At 39.4% G+C, this 21477-nt stretch overlaps 1 protein-coding gene across 1 annotated transcript in view; it reads right to left on the bottom strand.

Moving 5' to 3' along the window:
• Positions 1-290: 290 nt before the first annotated feature.
• Positions 291-21477, bottom strand: part of 6030498E09Rikl (RIKEN cDNA 6030498E09 gene like) — a 195621-nt gene continuing 174434 nt past the window's right edge. Inside the window, 3 exon segments of the mRNA NM_001109631.1 lie at positions 291-840; positions 3440-3584; positions 4478-4864. Of these exon segments, the coding sequence (NP_001103101.1) occupies positions 3469-3584; positions 4478-4844 (483 nt within the window). The 5' untranslated portion in view covers positions 4845-4864 and the 3' untranslated portion in view covers positions 291-840; positions 3440-3468.

Genomic DNA, 21477 nt, shown 5'->3' with positions numbered 1-21477 from the left:
GCAGAAGGACTCTTTGAGGGGGGACCGGGAGGGTTGGCAACATTTGGAATGTAAATAAGTAAAATAATTAATAATAATAATAATAATAATGATGATGATGAACTAAGTCAAAGACTGTTGGTCTCAGCAGAACTGTGTGGCCTCCAGATAGCCTGGTCCACCCATAAAATTTTCTTTAAAAATATTCACTAGTGTAACATTGTACAGTGACATCTAATATGATTTACATATAGAAATATAACACTTTCCACATCAGTCCTAAGAAATAAAAGGAAACTGGAAACATTGTAATGCTGTATTTTTATTCTCTATATTTATTACTTTTTTGGCATGTCTAGAGTTTAATAACTTACAGTATTTTCACAACTCCAGTACATGTAAAATCAGACCAGCCATATTTGAAATGGTTAGGAGCTACAGGTGGTTAGTGACTAATGCAGTAAATACCACAGTTAGCAAGGCCTTTCACATCTCTCTCATAAGAAAACATATTTCAAATGTGGTATTATTTCTACGGATTTTAATGAATGACAAAATGATGTACAACAGGTTTACATTTCATTGAGGAAAAGTTTGTTAAATGGCTGAAAGATCTGTATCATGATTATTTAAGTAAAATCTCTATATTAATTAAATTATATTTTTAATATTGCCAAACATGGTCAAATGTGTTTGTAACAAAGAAAAGAAAGGGTGGTTGTCTTTAGATACCCCTTTAGGTGTGATGAACTTCAGAATGATGTCAACATTAGAATTTCCAAGGCCTTCCAAGAAATGAAAACTTAGGACAGTGAACCACAGATTCCTCTTCATTCTCCTTCTTCTTTTCATTCCTTGTAACTGAATGATCAAATGAGAACAAAAGAGTGATTATACATTAATCAGTATCAGTGACTTTCTAAATGTAAGACAATAAGAAAATGTTCACATAGACATGTGTGCTGTGCAATTGTATAGTATATCTGAACCAATAAAAAACTTATAACTTGTGTGATTGAATATCCTTATGATGTCTTTATAGATATTAATCCTGTGGTCACAGCAATTTTTCTTCTACTTGGTAAGCACTAGAAAGCTCTTTATATATGTGAGCATGTGTTTGTGCATATGTGTGTTCATGCATGTGTATGTGTATGTATGTGTGTGTGTGTCCATACATGCACACACTGTGCTGTATGTTCACTTAAGAGATAATTCTGGCATTTAAAAAACAAGATTCTTGGTTGCCATATCTGCAATGTGAAAGGGAGGCTGTCATGAACTATATTGTTGTGAAAATGGAGAAAGAACAAATAACAAAATGCTGATTCTTTAAATCTGCTTAAAACCAAGATATACCTTAGGGCTTATTTGTAAATTTAAGTATAATCGTGCAATTTAAATAGCAAAAAAAGTTAAATTATTTGTATTTTCAGAAGATAGTATTATATAAATAAAAGACCCCAAAGATTGTTCCAGATTTCTGTTACTCCTGAATTTCTGAATGTATACATTCAGAAAATTTTCAAGATAGAAAGTCAACAGGGTCAAATCAGTTAGTTTTTTGTGTTAGTAAACAAACTTGCTGAGAAATTCAGAAAGCAATTGCATTCATAATAGCCTCAAATAAAATTAACAAAACTACAAATAAATCTAAACAAGAAAGTGACTGACCTACAATTAAAACTACAAAAAAAAAAAAAAAACTGAGGAGACTTAAGCAAACACTACAAAATAGAAGGATGTTCCATTTTCATAAATCGGCATAATTGAGACTGTGTTATGTTAACTGATCTGTAGACTCAATGCAATCCCCACAAATCCAATGATGTTCTTCATAAAACTAAAAAAAAAAAAAAAAAAAAAAAGAAAGAAATCCTAAAATTCTCAGGTTCACACGGAAGTACTAAAGAGCTACAATAATCCTAAGCAAAAAGCCTATTACTGGGAGTATCACAACCCCAGAACTCAAGGTATACTACAAAGACATAATAACAAACACAGAATGGTACTAGCACAGAAATGGACATGTAGGAGGGGAAACAAAACCTCAAACAACTATAGGCAGGTGATTTTCAATAAGGTTACCCAAAATAGTCATTGTAGAAACGACAGCCTCTTCAAAAATGGGTGCTGCAAACCTGGATATCCACATACAGATGAATGAAGACAGATCCTTGTTTCACCCACTGGATGGAAATTAATTCCAAACATATCAAAAGGCATAGTGTCAGGGCTGAAAGTTTTAAATTGCAACAGGAAAACCCTCCAAGATAGAAGGATAGGCAAGGACATTCCAAAACAGACTCACATCAATCAGGAAATAATACCAAGAACTGAAAAAAACTGGGTTTGCATAAAATTAAAAGCCTTCTGCACCACAAAGGAAGCAACAGAACAGAAAATAACCCTCGGAATGGGAGAAATTTTTTCCCTGAAATCACACCTGAAATGTGATTCATATTTAGAATATGTAAATGACTCAAGTACTGTGATATGCATATAACACAACACAAACCAACCAATCAAAGAGTTGGCAAGGGAGCTGGAAGGAAATTTTTCTTGTAAGAAGAAATACAAATGGCCTGTAAGCATAATGCAAAACTTCCTTATATCCTTAGTCAAGAGGAAAGTGCAAATCAAAACTATTATCAAATCACTGAGATTCCATCTTGCCCCTCCCTGCCCCAGTGCCAATGGCTATCCTCAAAAGAACAGATGCTGGGGAGAATTTTGAGAACAAAGAAGCCTTAAAACCCCTGTTGCTGGGGATTAAATCAGTGCCACCACTATGAACAGTGTGCAGGTCCCTCAAAATACAAATACAATGATCCAGAATAGGAAGGTGACCAGCAAGAGTGACTGAAAAGCATGAATATGAGAAAAGTATGAGGATGATGCACATGCACGAAAATACCAAAATGAAACCCATTATTTAGCATGCTATCTGGAAAGGTTAATTTAAAATATACAAACATCTACAACTAAAGACATACTTACTACCTATCAAATGTGCTTCTACTTAACATTCCAACATTTTTCCTATTTGACAGCACGCATTAGAGCCACTGTTTCTAGTTAATATGTGAGGCTGCACCTGAGACCTGGAACCACTGGCCCCACTTGTGCCTGCCCCAGCCATTTATGCTGTTGTTTTCAGTATCTGTTTTCTAAATAGGTCTTGGTGTATGTCTGATAGAGGTGCGGGGTCTATGGCATTTAGCATATTTAGTAGCCTAAGATTAGACGAAAAACAAACTTGGAAGAACCAATGTATTGGAACACAGCACAGTTTGTTTTACTATGCACATTAATATTCTGGAAACAATCTAGATTAACTTGAATTTCATTCTGCACATCAAAAATTTTCTTAATGTGCTTGAATTTAGTGAGTACTTATGCTCCAAGTAACAAGCAAATGCAGTAAGAATGAATACCACACAAAACAAAACACAGATACCTGGGCTGTGGCTGTCCTACTGGGTCTTCTCAGGCTGCTTTGGTCTGAGGATAATCTTGCCCACCGCCTGCTCCTTCTTTCACTAACTCATCTCCAGCAAATTCATGTATATCCTCCCAATTGTCATACTCATATTTACTGATTGCTGGAGTGACAAATTAGGCAAACATGGGGAGAGTCAGTCATGGACAAAATAACCTAATTCAAAGCTAGTAGCAGCATCCATACTCCACCCTCAGGAGAAGCAATGGGATAGAACTAAAAAGAACAGCGGAGCACCTTCCTGCTGTTGACATTACCTACTCTGCCTTTCACATTTCTGCTCCATGATCATTTCCATAGTTACGTTGCTCCCTGGGTCCCCATGAGTCTCCCAGTCAATACTATTGATAAACTTCTCCTTTGAGGAAGAAGGAAACAGAATCATTGGAGCTAGTGGTAACTTCTATACTTGGGCAGAGCATTGCAGGGAAGATAATTGTTTGCTTCAGACAAATTCTACAGTGAAGATGACTGTTTCCTCAAATTGCTGCTTATTCTCTTTCCATCAAATGCTCCCAAACCAGTTCATCATCGTTGGGTGAACTGACTTTCTGAGAACCTTTGCATTTCTTCTTTTGAAGTGCAAAAGTCATAAACCAAAGTGAAGCAAAAACAGTCTTATTTTCCTTGAGCTTTCCTTTCCTTTTCCTGCCAAGCTTTCTGCTACACACCAGCATCCCACTGACATTCATGTGTGGGCTCATGAGTTGCACTGAGAAACTCTGCTGTCTTATTAAGCATGGGTTGGTAGAGAGTAGCAGATGTTCCCTCAAAACTGCAAAGGTGTTTACTGAACTGAACTTTTACTCCAGCACATCCAGCCTTATATTGGAGGAGATCCCGCCACCAGTTCCCTATCTAAGAGCTACAGAAGCAACCTACAAAAACCTACAGTGTCCCTGCTTCTATGGAGCATCTTGTGAACTCATTTCCCTTTTCCCACCTCCTACCACTGCCTTCCACTTCCAAGGGGGCAACTCCCCATGGATTACTTACCCCTTACGTCTGAGATCTGCCCCATGTTCTCATCCATCTCTTCCATGATAGATCCCACAGAATCGTCCTTAATGGCAATATTATCAGTTGACTCCTGGTGTACAGAATCCAAGGAGGTCATCTGGGACATGTCAAGGCTCCGACCTAATTTGAAGCTCAAGCCTGTACCCAGACCCAGGCCAAGGCTTAAACCAAAACCTGGGTTTAAACCCAGGCCCAAACCCAAGCCCAAGCCCAGGCCCAGGCCAAAGCACAAGATCAGATAAAGGCAGAGGCCATGGACATTGCTCTTCTGGGAAATAGCTTTCACTCTTCGCCTCGGGGAAAACCGGCTTGAGCCATTAGACGTATAGAAGCGGGGTCTCATAATGAGAGATCACTGTTGGGCTGAATCAGAATGGAGTAGTTGTCCAGATGCAATACAGAAGGTAGTTGACCAGATCCAGAAGCATGAAAAGAAACCAAACATGGAGAAATTACATCTATGTGAACCAGGTCCTGTTTATTATTGCCAGATCTCAACCCTTCTACTTCTTTGAGGGGCCTATCAAACCAGTCTTCCTCAGTATTACTGCCCTCATTGTCTCTGGTGAAGACTAAGATCGCTGACCTACTCCCTCCTTGAGCTATTACTTGGCCTCTGTGTTCTCCAACAGATAGAATTGGCTTCTCTGGCCACAGATGCTGCCTTGCACAACTACAGGCCATGAATTGCCCCATTTAAGATAAAGTCTCAAACTAGCCTACACCTTCTCCCTACACTACCTTTGCCCACTCACTACACCCAAGTTGATGATGGGCTCACCTGACCATTTTGACCCCATTGGTTTTTGTCTTGGTCCCATGAGTTAGACATGATGTCTGTGGGAAGATTCTGTAGCATCTATATGCTATCTCATGTAGAAGACTCAAATAGATTCTTCAACAGATCTGCAATTATGATTTGACAGCTAGGGCTATGACTAACAATACCCACTACTATTAAGATTGTGGACAGTGAGCTGCGTTAGAGAGCAGGTCAACACTCAGGCATAAGGAGAAGGAAAAACTCAAACAAGCTAAACAATGGAAGGTTAAGAGTGGTATCTGCAGAAGCAAAGGAAAAACAAAGGCCCAAGGTGGAACCTTTCAAGGGTTCTGTGTGGCAAGTGATGGAATAAGATCACAAAGATTCAACCAATACCTTTTATCCAAACCTACATTGCCCCTTGTGTTTACACCAGGCAGGGTCATCATAGCTACATGCAGCAAGCTCTTCTTTCCTCCAAAATCAAGACTGACATATGTAGCAACCAATAAATTACAAGGATACCAGGTTCTACTATGACTTAGAATCAACTACCTTTCCATTCAGGCCTTGGTTATCATCAGGTGTACTTTATAACCATCCTGCCATTTACTTATATTTACAGGCAAAAGCAGAGTGGTTCAAGGAAACCATGACCCCTTAAAGAATTCATCAACCAGTTGCCATATATCAATGGTTCCTGCAAGTAGGAATAGTCTTAAAAATATTGTGTGGCTCAAATCTCACCAGAAGCAAAATGTTACCAAGAAGAATTAGATTCTTATGATGTAACATACTTAAAGCCACTTTAAACAGAAAGGGCACAGTTGAGAGAACACTGAGACCTCAGTACTGAAGAGACAAATGATGACATACTGGAAGGTGTTCAGTGTTTAGCGAGTCCTGCCAGGTTCAGTCTATGCCTACAAAGACTGAAAGAAAGTTTGTTCTTAGCATCAAACAATGAACTAAAAACACATTCTATTGTGAAATGCTATGCCCATGTATTATTACACCAGTAGGAAAATTTTCTTATCCTTGAAGTTTTTTAAAGAAACTTTGAAGGAATTTTATGTAACTTCAGTGGACTCCATAATTTGGATCTTAAAAAATCATTTTTTAGAGACATGCAGAATTATATACCACTTCCACAGTGGAGTTTATGCCCAGTCACTTCAGGGAAATGAGTTGATAGAATGAAATGATATTTAAGATATTTGCCATCTGGTTTTATTTGACTTTTTAAAGTTGATTCTCCCTTACTGAATTGAATAACCAACCCAATTTATTCAACTGCAAGTATGTTTTCTGTAGGTATTGGATGGAAAACAATCACAAGGAAAGCATTTCTGTCTTTACCTCAGACAATGAGTCAGGAGATAGCACAAAAATACATACTCATTTCTCATGACCATCTTCACAGAGGAGGAAGGACCTGCAATCCAAAGAGGGATAATACATCCTCGCTGAGGACAATGACAGAGAAAAGCTGTTTTCTGTGCATAGTCTTTGTTGTAATACTCATGATCCCACAAAAACCTAACACTTGGGGGTAAGTGAAGGATACGACATTGACCTGGAACAGAAAGTAAAACAAGGGGATATAATAGAACTCCTCAGATAAGTAAGGTATCTAATAGTATACTGGTTCTTCCAACAAGGCTATATCTATACTTGCCTCTTTTTTAACTAAATATCCACAGAGCAAAGTTTAAATACGTCATGAGCGATCTTACTTTCTAAGGCTCCTTTCTGTCTCTATTCAAACATTCTTGTTTCACAAGTCTCAACAGTTTTACTAATATTCACTTACAGGAGTCAGCACGGTACAAAAAGTAAAAATTCCAAGCCCATACAAGCATGTTCCCACATCAAGAAGAGTTCAGCTCTCTCCACTTGAAGCTGTAAGATAAATTTTCCATGCTCTTGTCATCCACTCATTCACTGAGCACATACTGATCACTTTAAGTCTGGAGTAATGTTAGAGGATAGGAATTCAAACATACTTAAGATTCATGACCTGTTCTAACTAGTCCATGCTCTAGAGAGTTATACAGACATTTGGATGACATTAAGTCATGTCTAACACACTAACTGAGAGGACGACAGTATGCTATGGGAACTCAAGAGAGAGAAAGGCCAGCTAAGGTGGGGAGAATCTGCAAGGGAGATGCCTTGGTGTGTAGGAAAGCTGGAGACATGCTGCAGAAATAGAAGCTCAGCTGGCAATAGACAGAGGTGGCAGGTGGCTGTAGGTAAGAGAGCAGTGTGAAAGTAGCAGGGGAGTGTGTGTTTGTGTGTGTGTGTGTGTGTGTGTGTGTGTGTGTGTGTGTGTGTGTGTGTGTAGGGGTTGTACAAGCATATATATTTGTCCAGGACAAAATATCTAAAGCATGTGGGAGAGTTTAGGGTGGGCCTTTAAATGCTTCATTAAAATCTTTGCTGAGAAAAGTAGATCTTCTTCCTTCAGAACAACTTTTGAGGTAGTAGCAGAATCGAAATAGTATGTGGTGATTTTATTTTATTTTTATTACATAAATGTATACTTACACTTTACGTTGTTTTAGTATGTATATTTTTGTACTTTATAAGTTCTTTTATTTGGGTTTTACACTGTATCTTGTTGGGAAGAGGTTTATATCTGATCCCGCTTTTCTCTAAATCTAATATTAAATATTTTATCTGTCTTTTCATAATCTAACTCTGTACTTTCCTTCCCATTCTTACTTTACTTCTTCTTCCCCCTTTCACATTTCCTCCTTACTTCACTAACTTAAACACTGATACCTTTAGCTCTTAAAAAAGGAGACTCTGAACTTTGCTTTCCCCAACCAGAGTACCTATTACTGTTGACTCTGAACTCAACTGGGAATACATAGTTAAGTGAACAAAATTTTTTTCCTGTAGCTAGCACTGAAACTGCTGCCAAACTATCACAGTTGTTACTGCAGCTGGCTTCCCCTTGAAAAATTAAAATTCAGAGGACATATGCATCCCAGCAGATGTACATAACACAACAAACAAATACAAAAAAGCCAAGAGACAGCATTCTACTATGACACCTCTACAAGGTGACAACTTCTCCATACTAGAAAAGAAAGATAAAGAGATAGCTGAAATGCAAGATAAACATGTTAGATTCCTGCCTTAAAAGGTACCAACATTCCATACAACACTCAAATAAACAGATATAGAAGGAAATTCAAGATGTAGACATGAAAGTTACTAAATAAATTCAGGACCTAGACAAGAAATTTACCAAAGCAGATGAAATAATCAGCAACTTGGAGGAAAATTTTTAATATATAGATGAACAATTCAGCAAGGAAACTGAGAATTTCTGTTCTGGAACTTGTCAAGAAAATAACACACACACACACACACACACATGTGCACACACACACACAGTTATAATTAATGAACATGAGCAAAATTTCTAAGAAGCTTTGGATTCAACATATTTAATAAAATTGTAGCAGAAATCCAAATCTAGAGAAAGAAATAAACACACAAACATGGTCAGCATTTAGAATCCCAAATGAATATGATCAGAGAAGAACATTTTTGATATGCCAGGCTATATCAATATCAAGATGTCAAAAATAAAAAGTAACAATATGATGGCATGGTGATATTCATAACTAATGAAGTAGACTTCAACAAAACGTGTCAAAAGAGATAAAGATTTTCAGTAAGTATTAAGAAAGAGAAAATGCATCAAAAATAGTTAAGTATTTCTTCACAGAATATTAGGGCTCCATATTTAATAAAGTGAATTTTAAAAGGTATAAAAATCCACATGGGACTTGACAAAATGATAGAGGAAGATTTCAATGTCTTACTTCACATTCACATAGGACTTTTGAAAATGAAAAGATCAGCAAAGAAACTTCAGATAAGAACTACAAAGCCTCTCCCCAGCATATGAAAACTTTGTATTTAATAACATTATAGACCAGAAGCAACCCCAAACATGCATAAGCAAATGGAAATAATTCTCTGCATCCTATCAGACCACTGGGGAGTAAAGCTAGAAAGCAGCATCAAAAATCTTCAGGAACTACACAAAGCTCAGGAGCATTATATACTTTTGAATGAACAAGGAGTTTGCACCCCATAGGAAGAACAACTATATCAACCAACCAGACCCACCAGAGCTCCTAGGGACTGAACCACCAATCAAAGAGTACGTATGGAGTGACCCACGACTCCAGCAGCATACGTAGCAGAGGATGCATTGTCTGGCATCCGCGATAGGAGGAGAAGCCCTTGTTCCCATGAAGGTTCATTTCCCCAGTATAGAGGAATACCAGGGCAGTAATGTGGGAGTGGGTGGGAGGGGTAGCACCCTCATAGAAGCATGGAGAGAGGGGATAGGATGGGGAGATTCTGGAGGGGAAGCCAGGAAAGGGGATAACATTTGAAATGGTAAATATATAAAATATTCAATAAAAAAGAAAAGAAGAAACCAAGTAGGCAATTAAACAGTTTGTAGAATAAAATCAGACAAAGGTGCCCACACTTTCCACTCTTCCTTAGTATAGTGTTTGGAGACTTAGCTAAAGCAGTGAAAAAGATATAAAGAAGATGAAAATGAGTCAAATTATACCTAGCTGAAGATGTCATAAGTTTATACTTTAAAACCACAGTCTCTAACAAAAAACGTTTGCTTCTGATAAACAAATATTTACAGAAAAGGAACAAGGTTCAAATCAGCAGGTAAACTCAGTACTTTTATATACACCAATAACAAACTTCCTCAGAGAGAAGTTAAAAAAATCCCAGTTACAATAGCTCCGAAAATACCTAAGAATAAACATAATCGAGGAGGTAAAATACTTCTGCAATAAATTATTTTAGAGATTAAAGAAATTGGAAAAAACACTAAAAAAAATCTAGAAATCTGAACATCTCTCCATTCTCCGAAATTGGTAGAAGTAATACTGTAGATAATAATAAGCTACAGATTAACTGCAATGCTCATCAAAATTCCTGTGACATGCTTAACAGAAATTGGGGAGGAAATCATGTGGAAACACAAAATAGCCAAAGCAATCCTAAGGATAAAGAACACTGCTGAAGGTATCCCAATACTTGACCAAAAACTACATTACAGACTGATAGTGACAAAGATATCTAGGTACCAGCACAAAAACAACAGATGAGCAGAACAATAAAACAGAATAGAAGATCCAGAAACAGACAGACCTATGAACACCTAATTTTTGATAAATGTGTCTAAACTATACACTGCAAAATATTATACATTATTCAACAAATAATTTGGGAAAAATTATGTATCTACTAGCAAAAGAATGAACTTAGATCCCTGTCTCTAGCCATGCACAAAAATCAATTCAGTGTGGATCAAAGGTCTTAATTTAAAACATAGGATCTAGAGAAATAGCTCCATCAGTGAAGTATTATTCTCACAAGCATGAAGACCTTTCCAGCAAACACATAACATGTCAGGCAACACATTGAATGGACCTAATCTCAACACTGAGTATATGAAGATGGAGATTTCTGGAGCCTGGTAGCTAGCCAGACTAATTAGAGAACTCGTGGCCAAGGATAGACTTTGCCTCAAAGGAAGTGGAGGATATTCCTCGTATGATACCTGCTTTACCTTTCCATTGTCATGACAAAATTCTATGACCAAGACAACTCACAGAACACTTAATTTAGGAGCTCATGGTTTCAGAGAATAACTGTCATGGTAGAGAGCATGAGAGCAAGCAGGCAGGCAGGCATGGTGTTGAGACAGTTACTGGGAGCTTATGTGTAATCCATAAATACAAGGCCGGGGCAGGGGGAGGAAGGAGGAGAGAGTTGATTAGGGACGGAAATAGTGTACATTTTGAAACCTCAAAATCCACCCCTACTGACACACCTCCTCTAATAAGACAACACCTCCCCATCCTTCCCAAACAGTTCCAATAACTGCATTTAAATATAAAAGCCTATGGGAGATAATAAAACTACCACAACAATCAAGGTTGTCTTTGGCCTTAACATATGCATGTACACGTGCATGCATACCTACACACATAAACACACACACACACACACACACATACACACACACACACACACACACACACACACACACACACACACACACATTTGAAAAGAACCTGTAAATGATAAAACATCTAGAGAAAAAAATATAGGGAAACATTTTAGGATATAGGTATAGATGAGAACTTTTTTTGTTGTTGTTGCTTTGTTTTTTATTGTGTCAATCCAGGAGAGGAAGAGAGGAAGAGAGGAAGAGAGGAAGAGAGAGAGAGAGAAAGAGCAGAAGGAAGAGTCAGAGTGAGGAAGAAGAGTGAGAGTCTCCTGTAGCTTTATTCACCACTTATATACCCAAGTCTCCAGGTAGAAAATAACTGGGAAGCACAGTGGGAAACCCTGGCTCCTGACTACCTGGCTTGTGACTTTGGTACCAAAAGACCGACTACTAGACCTCAATTAATTAGGGAGAAATCCGAGAAGACCAGCCTAAATCTCAAGGATAAAGGTTGAGGAAGCAAAAGGCAGAAGTAAATTGACCACCACCCAGGTGTGGTCCAGGTGTGTCGGTTCCACATGCATCAGCCGGGCTCAGCAGAGGTCATGCAGTGGAGACACTGGGTGTTACTACTTGGTCTTTTCTTCCTGTGCCGTAAATACATGGGAGAGGCCTCTGTCCAACAATCCCATGACTTAAACTGTGGCCATACAGTTACAAAGTGGCCAGGCCCAAATCCAATATGGCTCACTACATCTCCCCCGTTATTCTTTTCTAAAAGACCATTAGGTGGAAGTAGTGGTCTGAGAGAGATCAGACATGCCTCACAAAGTGCCCAGCTCGGCCATAGCGAGCCACTCTTGCAGTTAGGACTGCACCCCAATGGCTAGGAATGAACTTATGCTGTAACACACCGTTCTGGGCTCTACGTGTGTGTTTATTGGGGGAGAAACTGGGCAGAGGAGCATTTGACCGGCCCGTACATTTAAACGGGGTGTAGCTACCTCTGTCTTAGGATCGACCTCTCAGACCCCAGCCTCTCTGTCATAGGACCACCTTGTCGCCCTCAAGGTTCCATGTCTAGATTGGTCAAGGGTCAGAGGAAGTTGCCCGTCACTGAGGAAAGCTACATTAGATCATCTTCTCATTCCTCTTACTTGAGCCCAGGGGCGAAAAAGCAGGGGCCAGATGGCATTAATTTAAGAGATTGTGGAAGTTGAGCCTCTCCCGATAAGTAGTGGGCACCTCATCTGGTTCTCCTCAGCTGCTACCACCAAGGGCCGTAGTCAAGCCACTCCTATAATAAAATTTAGAATTCCCAATTGTTAGCAACTACTCCAGAAAGTTCACCCACTGTGCTTGCCTAACAATAGATTGGGGGAGGGTAACTCCAGACACTGCAGACACAATGGCTGCAGCAGTAATGGCTGCTACAATAGCAGTGAAAGTAACAAGGTCTTTCCCAGGACAGTTTAGGATTGGTCATTCTAGATGAGAACTTTTTAAAATACACCACCAGTAGCACAGGAAACATCTCCAAGAATTGATTCGTATGACTACATGAAAGTAAAGAGCTGCTGCACATCAAAGGAAACAGATGCCAAAACAGGATAATATTTTTGTTAGCTATACTTTAAATAATGTGGAAATATACAGAATATATAAATAGCTATAAAATTAAGCCCCATAGAAATCCAAAAGTGTCTATTAATAAATGGGCCAATAAACACAAGAAATACAAATGAACAAATACCTATATTTAAAGTGTTCATCATAGCCATTAGTGACATGCAAATGAAAACCACTCTGAGATTCCTTCTTCCCTTTCTCAGAATGTTAATCATCAAAATAAATAAATAAATAAATAAATAAATAAATAAATAAATAAATAAGTAAATAAATAGAAGTTCTAGCAAGTATGTGGGGAAGAAGAAAGCCTTATCTAGTGTTGCGGGGGCATGTAAACTGCTACATAGCCACTACAAAAATCAGTATGGAAATTTCTTAAAAATTAAACTGCCATATTATCTAGCAATTCAGAATATATACCCAAAGAACTCTATCACCTACTACAGAGATCCTTGGTCAACCATATTCATTGTTGCTCTATTCACAATATCCAGGAAATGGAAATAGTCTAGATGCCTATGAACTGATGCATGGATAACAAACATATGACACATATACACTATGACACCCTTGTGAGCTACAAAGAAAAATGAAATTGCTACAGTTGATGGAAAATGGGTAGAGCTGGAAATTATTAAGTGACATGACCCTAGTTCAGAAAGACAGAAACTTCATGTTCTCTCTTACATGAGCATCCTACTCTCTATTTTTATATATGTACGTTAATGGATCAGTTCGTATGAGTATAGGACATGAAACTAAAGAAAGGACCATGCAACAAAGAAAATGAGTTTAAGGAGTATGAGTACAGAGGGTATAACAGAATATACGTGACATAGAAGGCCAATACTGAGGATACAAATGGGGAGGGGTGCAATGAGATGGGTGAGGAACAGTAGATGGTCAGGATGAAATCAATCATACTGTTTTGAAAAATCCTTAAGGAAGTCTGCTACATTTTCTGATAATTTAATAATAAAAGTATTGTGAAGTTTAAAGAACTACCTAAGAGATTCCACTATAAATACTTGGAAAGGAGCTAATAGGTTGGGTAGATTTTGTTTGTTTCTTTGCTTTAGGTTTTGGTTTTTTATTGTTGTTGCTGTTGTATTTCTTTGTTTTGTTTTTTCATGCTAACAAGTAATTTTTAGAATCTCGAAATTGTCAATTTGGGATGAACATGATGTTATTTCTTAATAAGACATGGACTCTTGTTTCCATTAAGTTTGAATATTACACTCTGAGAGGAAATTAGGCAAGGACATGGCAAAATTCAGAAATTCAAGGCCAAATCTGTGCAGTGAACACCTTTGATTTTGTGCCTGTTTAAATTTTGATATTTATTTTCTAGCCCCAACATCCCTGTGATATTGAAACTGTTACAGAAAAATCTCCAATTTGCTATGGCTTTACTTCAGTTTCTCACTTTACAGTGGTAGAAATTTGATGCATAGTTAGAAAACTTTATATTCTGAATTTTGATGTTTTCCTGGGCTACTGAGGTGCGATATGCTTTCTCCATGCTGAGCCCTGGCAGTGGGCCACAGCTCTCAGGCATCCGTGAGATCAACATGATAAACAACACAAACTCTACAGAGCACTCTGTACGTTAAGGCCAGTTGGTGCACTCTTAATTACTCTCAATTTCTTATGGGTTTTTCTGTGTTCTTTTCTTTCCTGTGTTTTATTTTGTTTTGACTGGAGGGGATATCCCCTCCTAAGTTAAGAAGCATTTATACTAACTGTCTTTGCAAACAAGGAAACAAAAGGGGGGATTAATCTATTTTCTTGCATTTTTATTTTTACTGTATGTGTATGAGGGGTTTGCCCACGTGGATGTCAGTATGCCATGGGTATAGTGCAGGTAGAAGTCAGAAGAAGAAGAGTCTCTTTAGAACTGGAGTTGCAGATGGATGCAAGCTGCCATGTGGGTGCTGGAAACTAAACATGGTTACTCTGGAAGAGCAAATATTGCTCATACCACTGAGCCATCTCTCTAGACTGTTGGCAGTCTTTTTAACATCATATAACCAGTAAAGGATAGAACCTGATTTTTGTTAAATCACCTTGAATCGGGGAATAGAAATAGTCACTCTTGTTATTTGTTATATACCGATTTACATTTTTGCAGATGTTTAAGAAACTATAATTCTCAACTCATTGTTATCTACAAAATTAAAAAATGGTAGATTACCTTGCCTCATGTTTCAGAGGTTCCAGTCCATCATAGCTGGGGGGGGGGGCAGGTGTGAGGGACCTGGAAGGGCAGTGAAGCTCACATCATGACAGCCAAAAATTAGGAAAACAGGGCAGAAAGGAAGAGGACTTAGATAAGATACCCCAAGAACTGAACTTGCTTTTAGTGACCTATTGCCTCCAACTAAGTAAACCCTGCCTCCTAATTCTTCAGCACCTCTCAAATAGCACCAAAAAAGATATTTCATTTTCAAAACAACAGTCAGCCTACCTGTGTTTGTCCCAGCACTGGTCACAACAGCCAAGTTACTGACTCAGCCTAGATTCCCACCAATTTTTAATAAAAGCAGGGAAATGAATGTTACTAGAGACTAACACCTTATTTAAAATAAATGAGACTTCAAAATCAGCTATCATTTTCTCTCCTGTGGAATCTAGGAAAAAGATTTGACAGTTGAAGAGACATTAAAGAAGAAAGGGACAGGTCCTTTCTGCAGGAACAGACTGCTAGTCTGCTCCCTGGAAGAGGATTTATCTTGAGATGTACCAGAGGTTCGACAACACTCAGCATTTTCAGCATTTGGTAAGACTATCCCCCAACATGAAGTACCACAGCAGCTGCTAGGGAGCAGTGGACTGAGGGACTCACCATCCCCCAAAACCGCACTTGCCAAATACCAATCCCCTTCTACCTGCTCCTTTCTGCTGGGACAGAGTGCTTGCTAGTCTGCTCCCCAGAAGACTCTATATCCTGAGGCATACCAGAGGATGCTCTGCACTCAGAACATTTAACTTCGTATCCTAAAGCATACCAGAAGAACCACTGCACTCAAAACATTGGATACCACACCCTGTGGCATCCAGGGAGACCTGCTTCCCAGGGCACATGACACCACAACCAGGAGATCCACTTCACTCAGGACACCACAGCTTGAAGGCATTCCGGAAGTTCCTCTGTACACAGGGTAACTAGGTAATTGACACCACAGTCCGAAGACCTCACAGGGGCTCTGTGGCATGCAGGGCAACTGATCCAAAAGACTAAAAGCCTCCCTGGAGTGTGGCTGCACACAAGAAAACAGAAACTATGGTCCATTGACACTCACTCCCTCCCGGAAAACAGCTTCACACAGGACAACAGGTTGACTGCTCCTCTGAAAACCCAACAGTCTGAAGGCCTCCCAGGAGATCTACTGCAGCCAGGGCAACAAAGCAGCAGCTTCTCTGCCCCTCTGAATAACCTGCAGGTGGAAGGATTCACAAGAGGTCTGCTACAGCCGGTGCCACAAGCCTACCGGGAAACCTGTTGCAACACAGTGACAAAAGAGGCAAACTCCACACAGAGTCACGCAGACCAGTAAACACTAGGGATAATCAGATGGCGAGAGGCAAGCACAACACCATAAGCAACAGAAACCAATATACATGAGCATCATTAGAATTCATTTCTCCCACCACAGCAAGCCCTGAATACACCAATACACCTGAAAATCAGGAAGCTGACTTAACATCCTATCTCATGAAGTTAATAGAGACCTTTAAGGAAGATATAAATAACTGACTGAACGAAAGAGAGGAAAATACAGGAAAACAGGTAAAAGCCCTTAAACAGGAAACAAATAAATCCCTTAAAGAAATACAGGAAAACACAATCAAACAGGTGAAGGAATTGCATAAAGCAGTCCAAGACCTAAAAGTGGAAGTAGAAACAATAAAGAAAACACAAATGGAGGCAAACCAGGAAATGAAAAACCTAGGAAAGAGGTCAGGATTTGCAGATGTAAGTATCATCAACAGAATACAAGAGATAGAAGAGAGAATCTCAGGTGTAGAAGATATTGTAGAAGAAATTGGTATAATGGTCAAAGAAAATTCAAAACCTAAAAATCTCCTAACCCAAAACATGCAGGAAATTCAGAACACAATGTAAAGACCAAATCTAAGAATAATTAGAATAAAGGAGAATGAAGATTCCCAGCTCAAAGAAACTGAAAAGATCTTCGAATCATATAATAAAACTTCCCCAACCCAAAGAAAGAGATGGCCATAAAGGTACAAGAAGCCTACAGAACACCAAAAATATGGGACCAGAAAAGAAAACCCTCCCATCACAAAATAGTCAAAACACTAAACTCACAGAACAAATAAAGAATATTAAAAGTTGCAAGGGAAAGGGGCCAAGTAACATACAAAGGCAGACCTATAAGAATTATACCAGACTTCTCAACAGAGACTTATGAAAGTCAGAAGAGCCTGGTCAGAGATCATGCAGACTCTTAGAGAACACAAATGGCAGCCCAGGCTACTCTACCCAGCAAAACTCTCAATCAACATAGATGATGTTATGTTATGGTGTCACAAAACAACCCTCAACTGATACAAGATTGAAATGATCCCACGCATCCTGTCAGAGCACCATGGCCTAAAGCTGGTCTTTAATAACAGCAAAAGCAACCGAAAACCCACATATATGTGGAAACTAAACAACTCTCTACTCAATGATAATTTGGCCAGGGATGAAATAAAGGAAGAAATTAAAGACTTCCTGGAATTTAATGAAAATGTTGACATACCATACCAAAACATATGGGACACAATGAAAGCAGTGCTGAGAGAAAAATTCATAGTGCACTGGTATAGAAACTGGAGAGATCTTACACTAGCACCTGAACAGCACACCTGAGAACTCTAGAACAAAAAGAAGCATATTCACCCAGGAGGATTAGAAGGCAGGAAATAGTCAAACTCAGGCTGAAATCAACCAAGTAGAAACAAAGAACAATACAAAGAATCAACAGAACCAGGAGCTGGTTCTTTGAGAGAATCAATAAGATAGATAAACCCTAACCAGAGGGCACAGAGACAGTATCCAAATCAACAAAATCAGAAATGAAAATGGAGACATAACAACAGAAACTGAGGCAATTCAGAAAATCATCAGATCCTACTAAAAAAGACTATACTCAACAACACTGGAAACGTAGGGGAAATGGATGGTTTTCTAGACAGATGCCATGTATCAAAGTTAAATCAGGAGCAGGTAAACTTTCTAAACAGGCCCATATCCCATAAGGAAAGAGAAGTCATTACAAACCTCCCAACCAAAAACACCCATGGCCAGATGGATTCAGTTCAAAATTCTACCAGACCTTCAAAGAATACCTAATACCAATATTCCTCAAACTACTCCATAAATAGGAACAGAAGGAACATTGCCTAATTCATTCTACGAAGCCACAATTACTCTGATACCTAAACCACACAGGGACCCTACCAAAAAAGAGAACTTCAGAAGAATCTTGCTTATGAATATTGATGCAAAAATACTCAATAAAATTATTGCAAACTGAATCCAAGAACACATCAAACCATCATTCACCACGATCAAATAAACTTGATCCCAGGGATGAATATATGAAATCCATTTAAAAAATCACATGATCATCTCCTTAGATGCAGAAAAAGCATTTGACAAAATACAACACCTCTTTATGTTAAAAGTATGGAGCAGATCAGGAATTCAAGGCCCATATCTAACCATCATAAAAGCAATTTACTGCAAACCAAGGCTCGATGCCCCAGTGTAGGGGAATGCAGGGCAGGGAGGCAAGAAGGGGTAGGTAGGTGGGTGGAGGAAGACCCTCATAGAAGAAGGAAGAGGGGGATAGGATGGGGGTTTATGGAAAGGAAACCAGGAAAGGGGATAACATTCAAAATGTAAATAAAAAATATCCAAAGAAGAAGAATGGATTCTATTTTCACATGAAAAAATAAAGAAGCTAACCACCAAAAAAAAAAGAAAGAAGGAAAGAAAAAAGAAACAAACAACCCAATCAAAAAATGGGGGATAAAAAATATACAAACAACTCAAGAAGTTAGACTGCAGGGAGACAAATAACCCTATTAAAAAATGGGGTTCAGAGCTAAACAAAGAATTCACAGCTGAGGAATGCCGAATGGCGGAGAAACACCTAAAGAAATGTTCAACATCTTTAGTCATAAGGGAAATGCAAATCAAAACAACCCTGAGATTTCACCTCACACCAGTGAGAATGGCTAAGATCAAAAACTCAGGTGACAGCAGATTCTGGCGAGGATGTGGAGAAAGAGGAACACTTCTCCATTGTTGGTGGGATTGCAGACTGGTACAACCATTCTGGAAATCAGTCCGGAGGTTCCTCAGAAAACTGGACATTGAACTGCCTGAGGATCCAGCTATACCTCTCTTGGGCATATACCCAAAAGATGCCCCAACATATAAAAAAGACACGTGCTCCACTATGTTCATAGCAGCCTTATTTATAATAGCCAGAAGCTGGAAAGAACCCAGATGCCCTTCAACAGAGGAATGGATACAGAAAATGTGGTACATCTACACAATGGAATATTACTCAGCTATCAAAAACAATGACTTTATGAAATTCGTAGGCAAATGGTCGGAACTGGAAAATATCATCCTGAGTGAGGTAAACCAGTCACAGAAAAACACACATGGTATGCACTCATTGATAAGTGGCTATTAGCCCAAATGCTTGAATTACCCTAGATGCCTAGAACAAATGAAACTCAAGACAGATGATCAAAATGTGAATGCTTCACTCCTTCGTTAAAAGGGGAACAAGAATACCCTTGGCAGGGAAGAGAGAGGCAAAGATTAAAACAGACACAGAAGGAACACCCATTCAGAGCCTGCCCCACATGTGGCCCATACATATACAGCCATCCAATTAGACAAGATGGATGAAGCAAAGAAGTGCAGGCCGACAGGAGCCAGATGTAGATCTCTCCTGAGAGACACAGCCAGAATACAGCAGACACAGAGGTGAATGCCAGCAGCAAACCACTGAACTGAGAATAGGACCCCCGTTGAAGGAATCAGAGAAAGAACTGGAAGAGCTTGAAGGTGCTCGAGACCCCATATGTACAACAATGCCAAGCAACCAGAGCTTCCAGGGACTAAGCCACTACCTAAAGACTATACATGGACTGACCCTGGACTCTGACCTCATAGGTAGCAGTGAATATCCTAGTAAGAGCACCAGTGGAAGGGGAAGCCCTGGGTCCTGCTAAGACTGAACCCCCAGTGAACTAGATTGTTGGGGGGAGGGCGGCAATGGGGGGAGGATGGGGAGGGGAACACCCATAAAGGAGGGGAGGAGGGAGGGAGATGTTTGCCCGGAAATCGGGAAAGGGAATAACACTCGAAATGTATATAAGAAATACTCAAGTTAATAAACAAAAAAATGGGGGATAAATCTAAACCAAAAATTCAAAACAGAGGAATCTCAAATGGCTGAGAAGCACCTAAAGAAATGTTGAGGGTCCTTAGTGATGAGAGAAAGGCAAATCAAAATGACCCTGAGAGTCCACCTTACACCAGTCAGAATGACTAAGAATAAAAACTCAGGTGACAACACATGTTGGTGAGGATGTAGAGAAAGAGGAAGACTCCTCCATTCCTGGTAAGATTGGAAACTGGAAAATAATTTGGAGGTTCCTCAGAAAATTGGAAATAGACTTACCTAAAGACCCAGCAATACCACTCTTGGGATCAAAGGATGCAGGGGCACATGTTCCACTATGTTCATAATGGCCACATTTGTGATGGCCAGAAGCTGGAAACAACCCAGATGTCCCAGGACAGAAGAATGGATACAGAAAATGTGATTCATTTATACAACAGAATACTACTCAGCTATTGAGAACAATAACATCCTGAGTTTTGCTGATAAAAGGATGGAACTAGAAAATATCATCCTGCTTCAGGTTTCTGCCTGAGTCCACGGCTGACCCTGTGACACAGTTCTCAGTTCTGGCCCAAGAGGAAACCATCTGGAACCCTCTGGACACAGGTGCCAAGGAGCAATCCTGGGACAGGATCCTTTCGGTTTCTGCCTGCACCATGAGCTGACCCTGGAATACAAATCTCTATACCCAGATCCTGCTGGAAGAAAGCTGGTCTCCAGAAGTGCTGACACACAGGCTTACAGGATGGTCAAAGCCACTCTCAGAGACAGCAAGACCAGCTAACCTCAGAGATAAGCAGATGGTGAGGGGCAAGCCCAGGAACCTAATCAACAGAAACCAAGGCCACATGGCATCATCAGAACCCAGTTCCCACACTACAGCAAGCCCTGGATACCCCAAAACACTAAAAAAAGGAAAAAAATTTATTTAAAATCAAAATTCAGGATGATATTAGGGGAAAAAAGAAATATAGGACAAGGGGGAGAAAACTGGACTCTCAGAAGTGTGGACAATCCTGAGAGCTCAGGGGAGACCACCATTTCTGCTCACATTCCTGTCCAAAGAGGAAGCTGCCTAGTGCCCTCTGGATATGGGAAACTAGGAGTAACCAGGGGCAGGACACATCTG

This window comes from Rattus norvegicus, chromosome X (assembly GCF_021556685.1).
Source record: "Rattus norvegicus strain SHRSP/BbbUtx chromosome X, alternate assembly SHRSP_T2T, whole genome shotgun sequence".
NCBI classification, from domain to species: domain Eukaryota; kingdom Metazoa; phylum Chordata; class Mammalia; order Rodentia; family Muridae; genus Rattus; species Rattus norvegicus.
The sequence above is the reverse complement of the archived record's forward strand: the minus strand, read 5'-3'. Positions and strand labels throughout refer to the sequence as shown.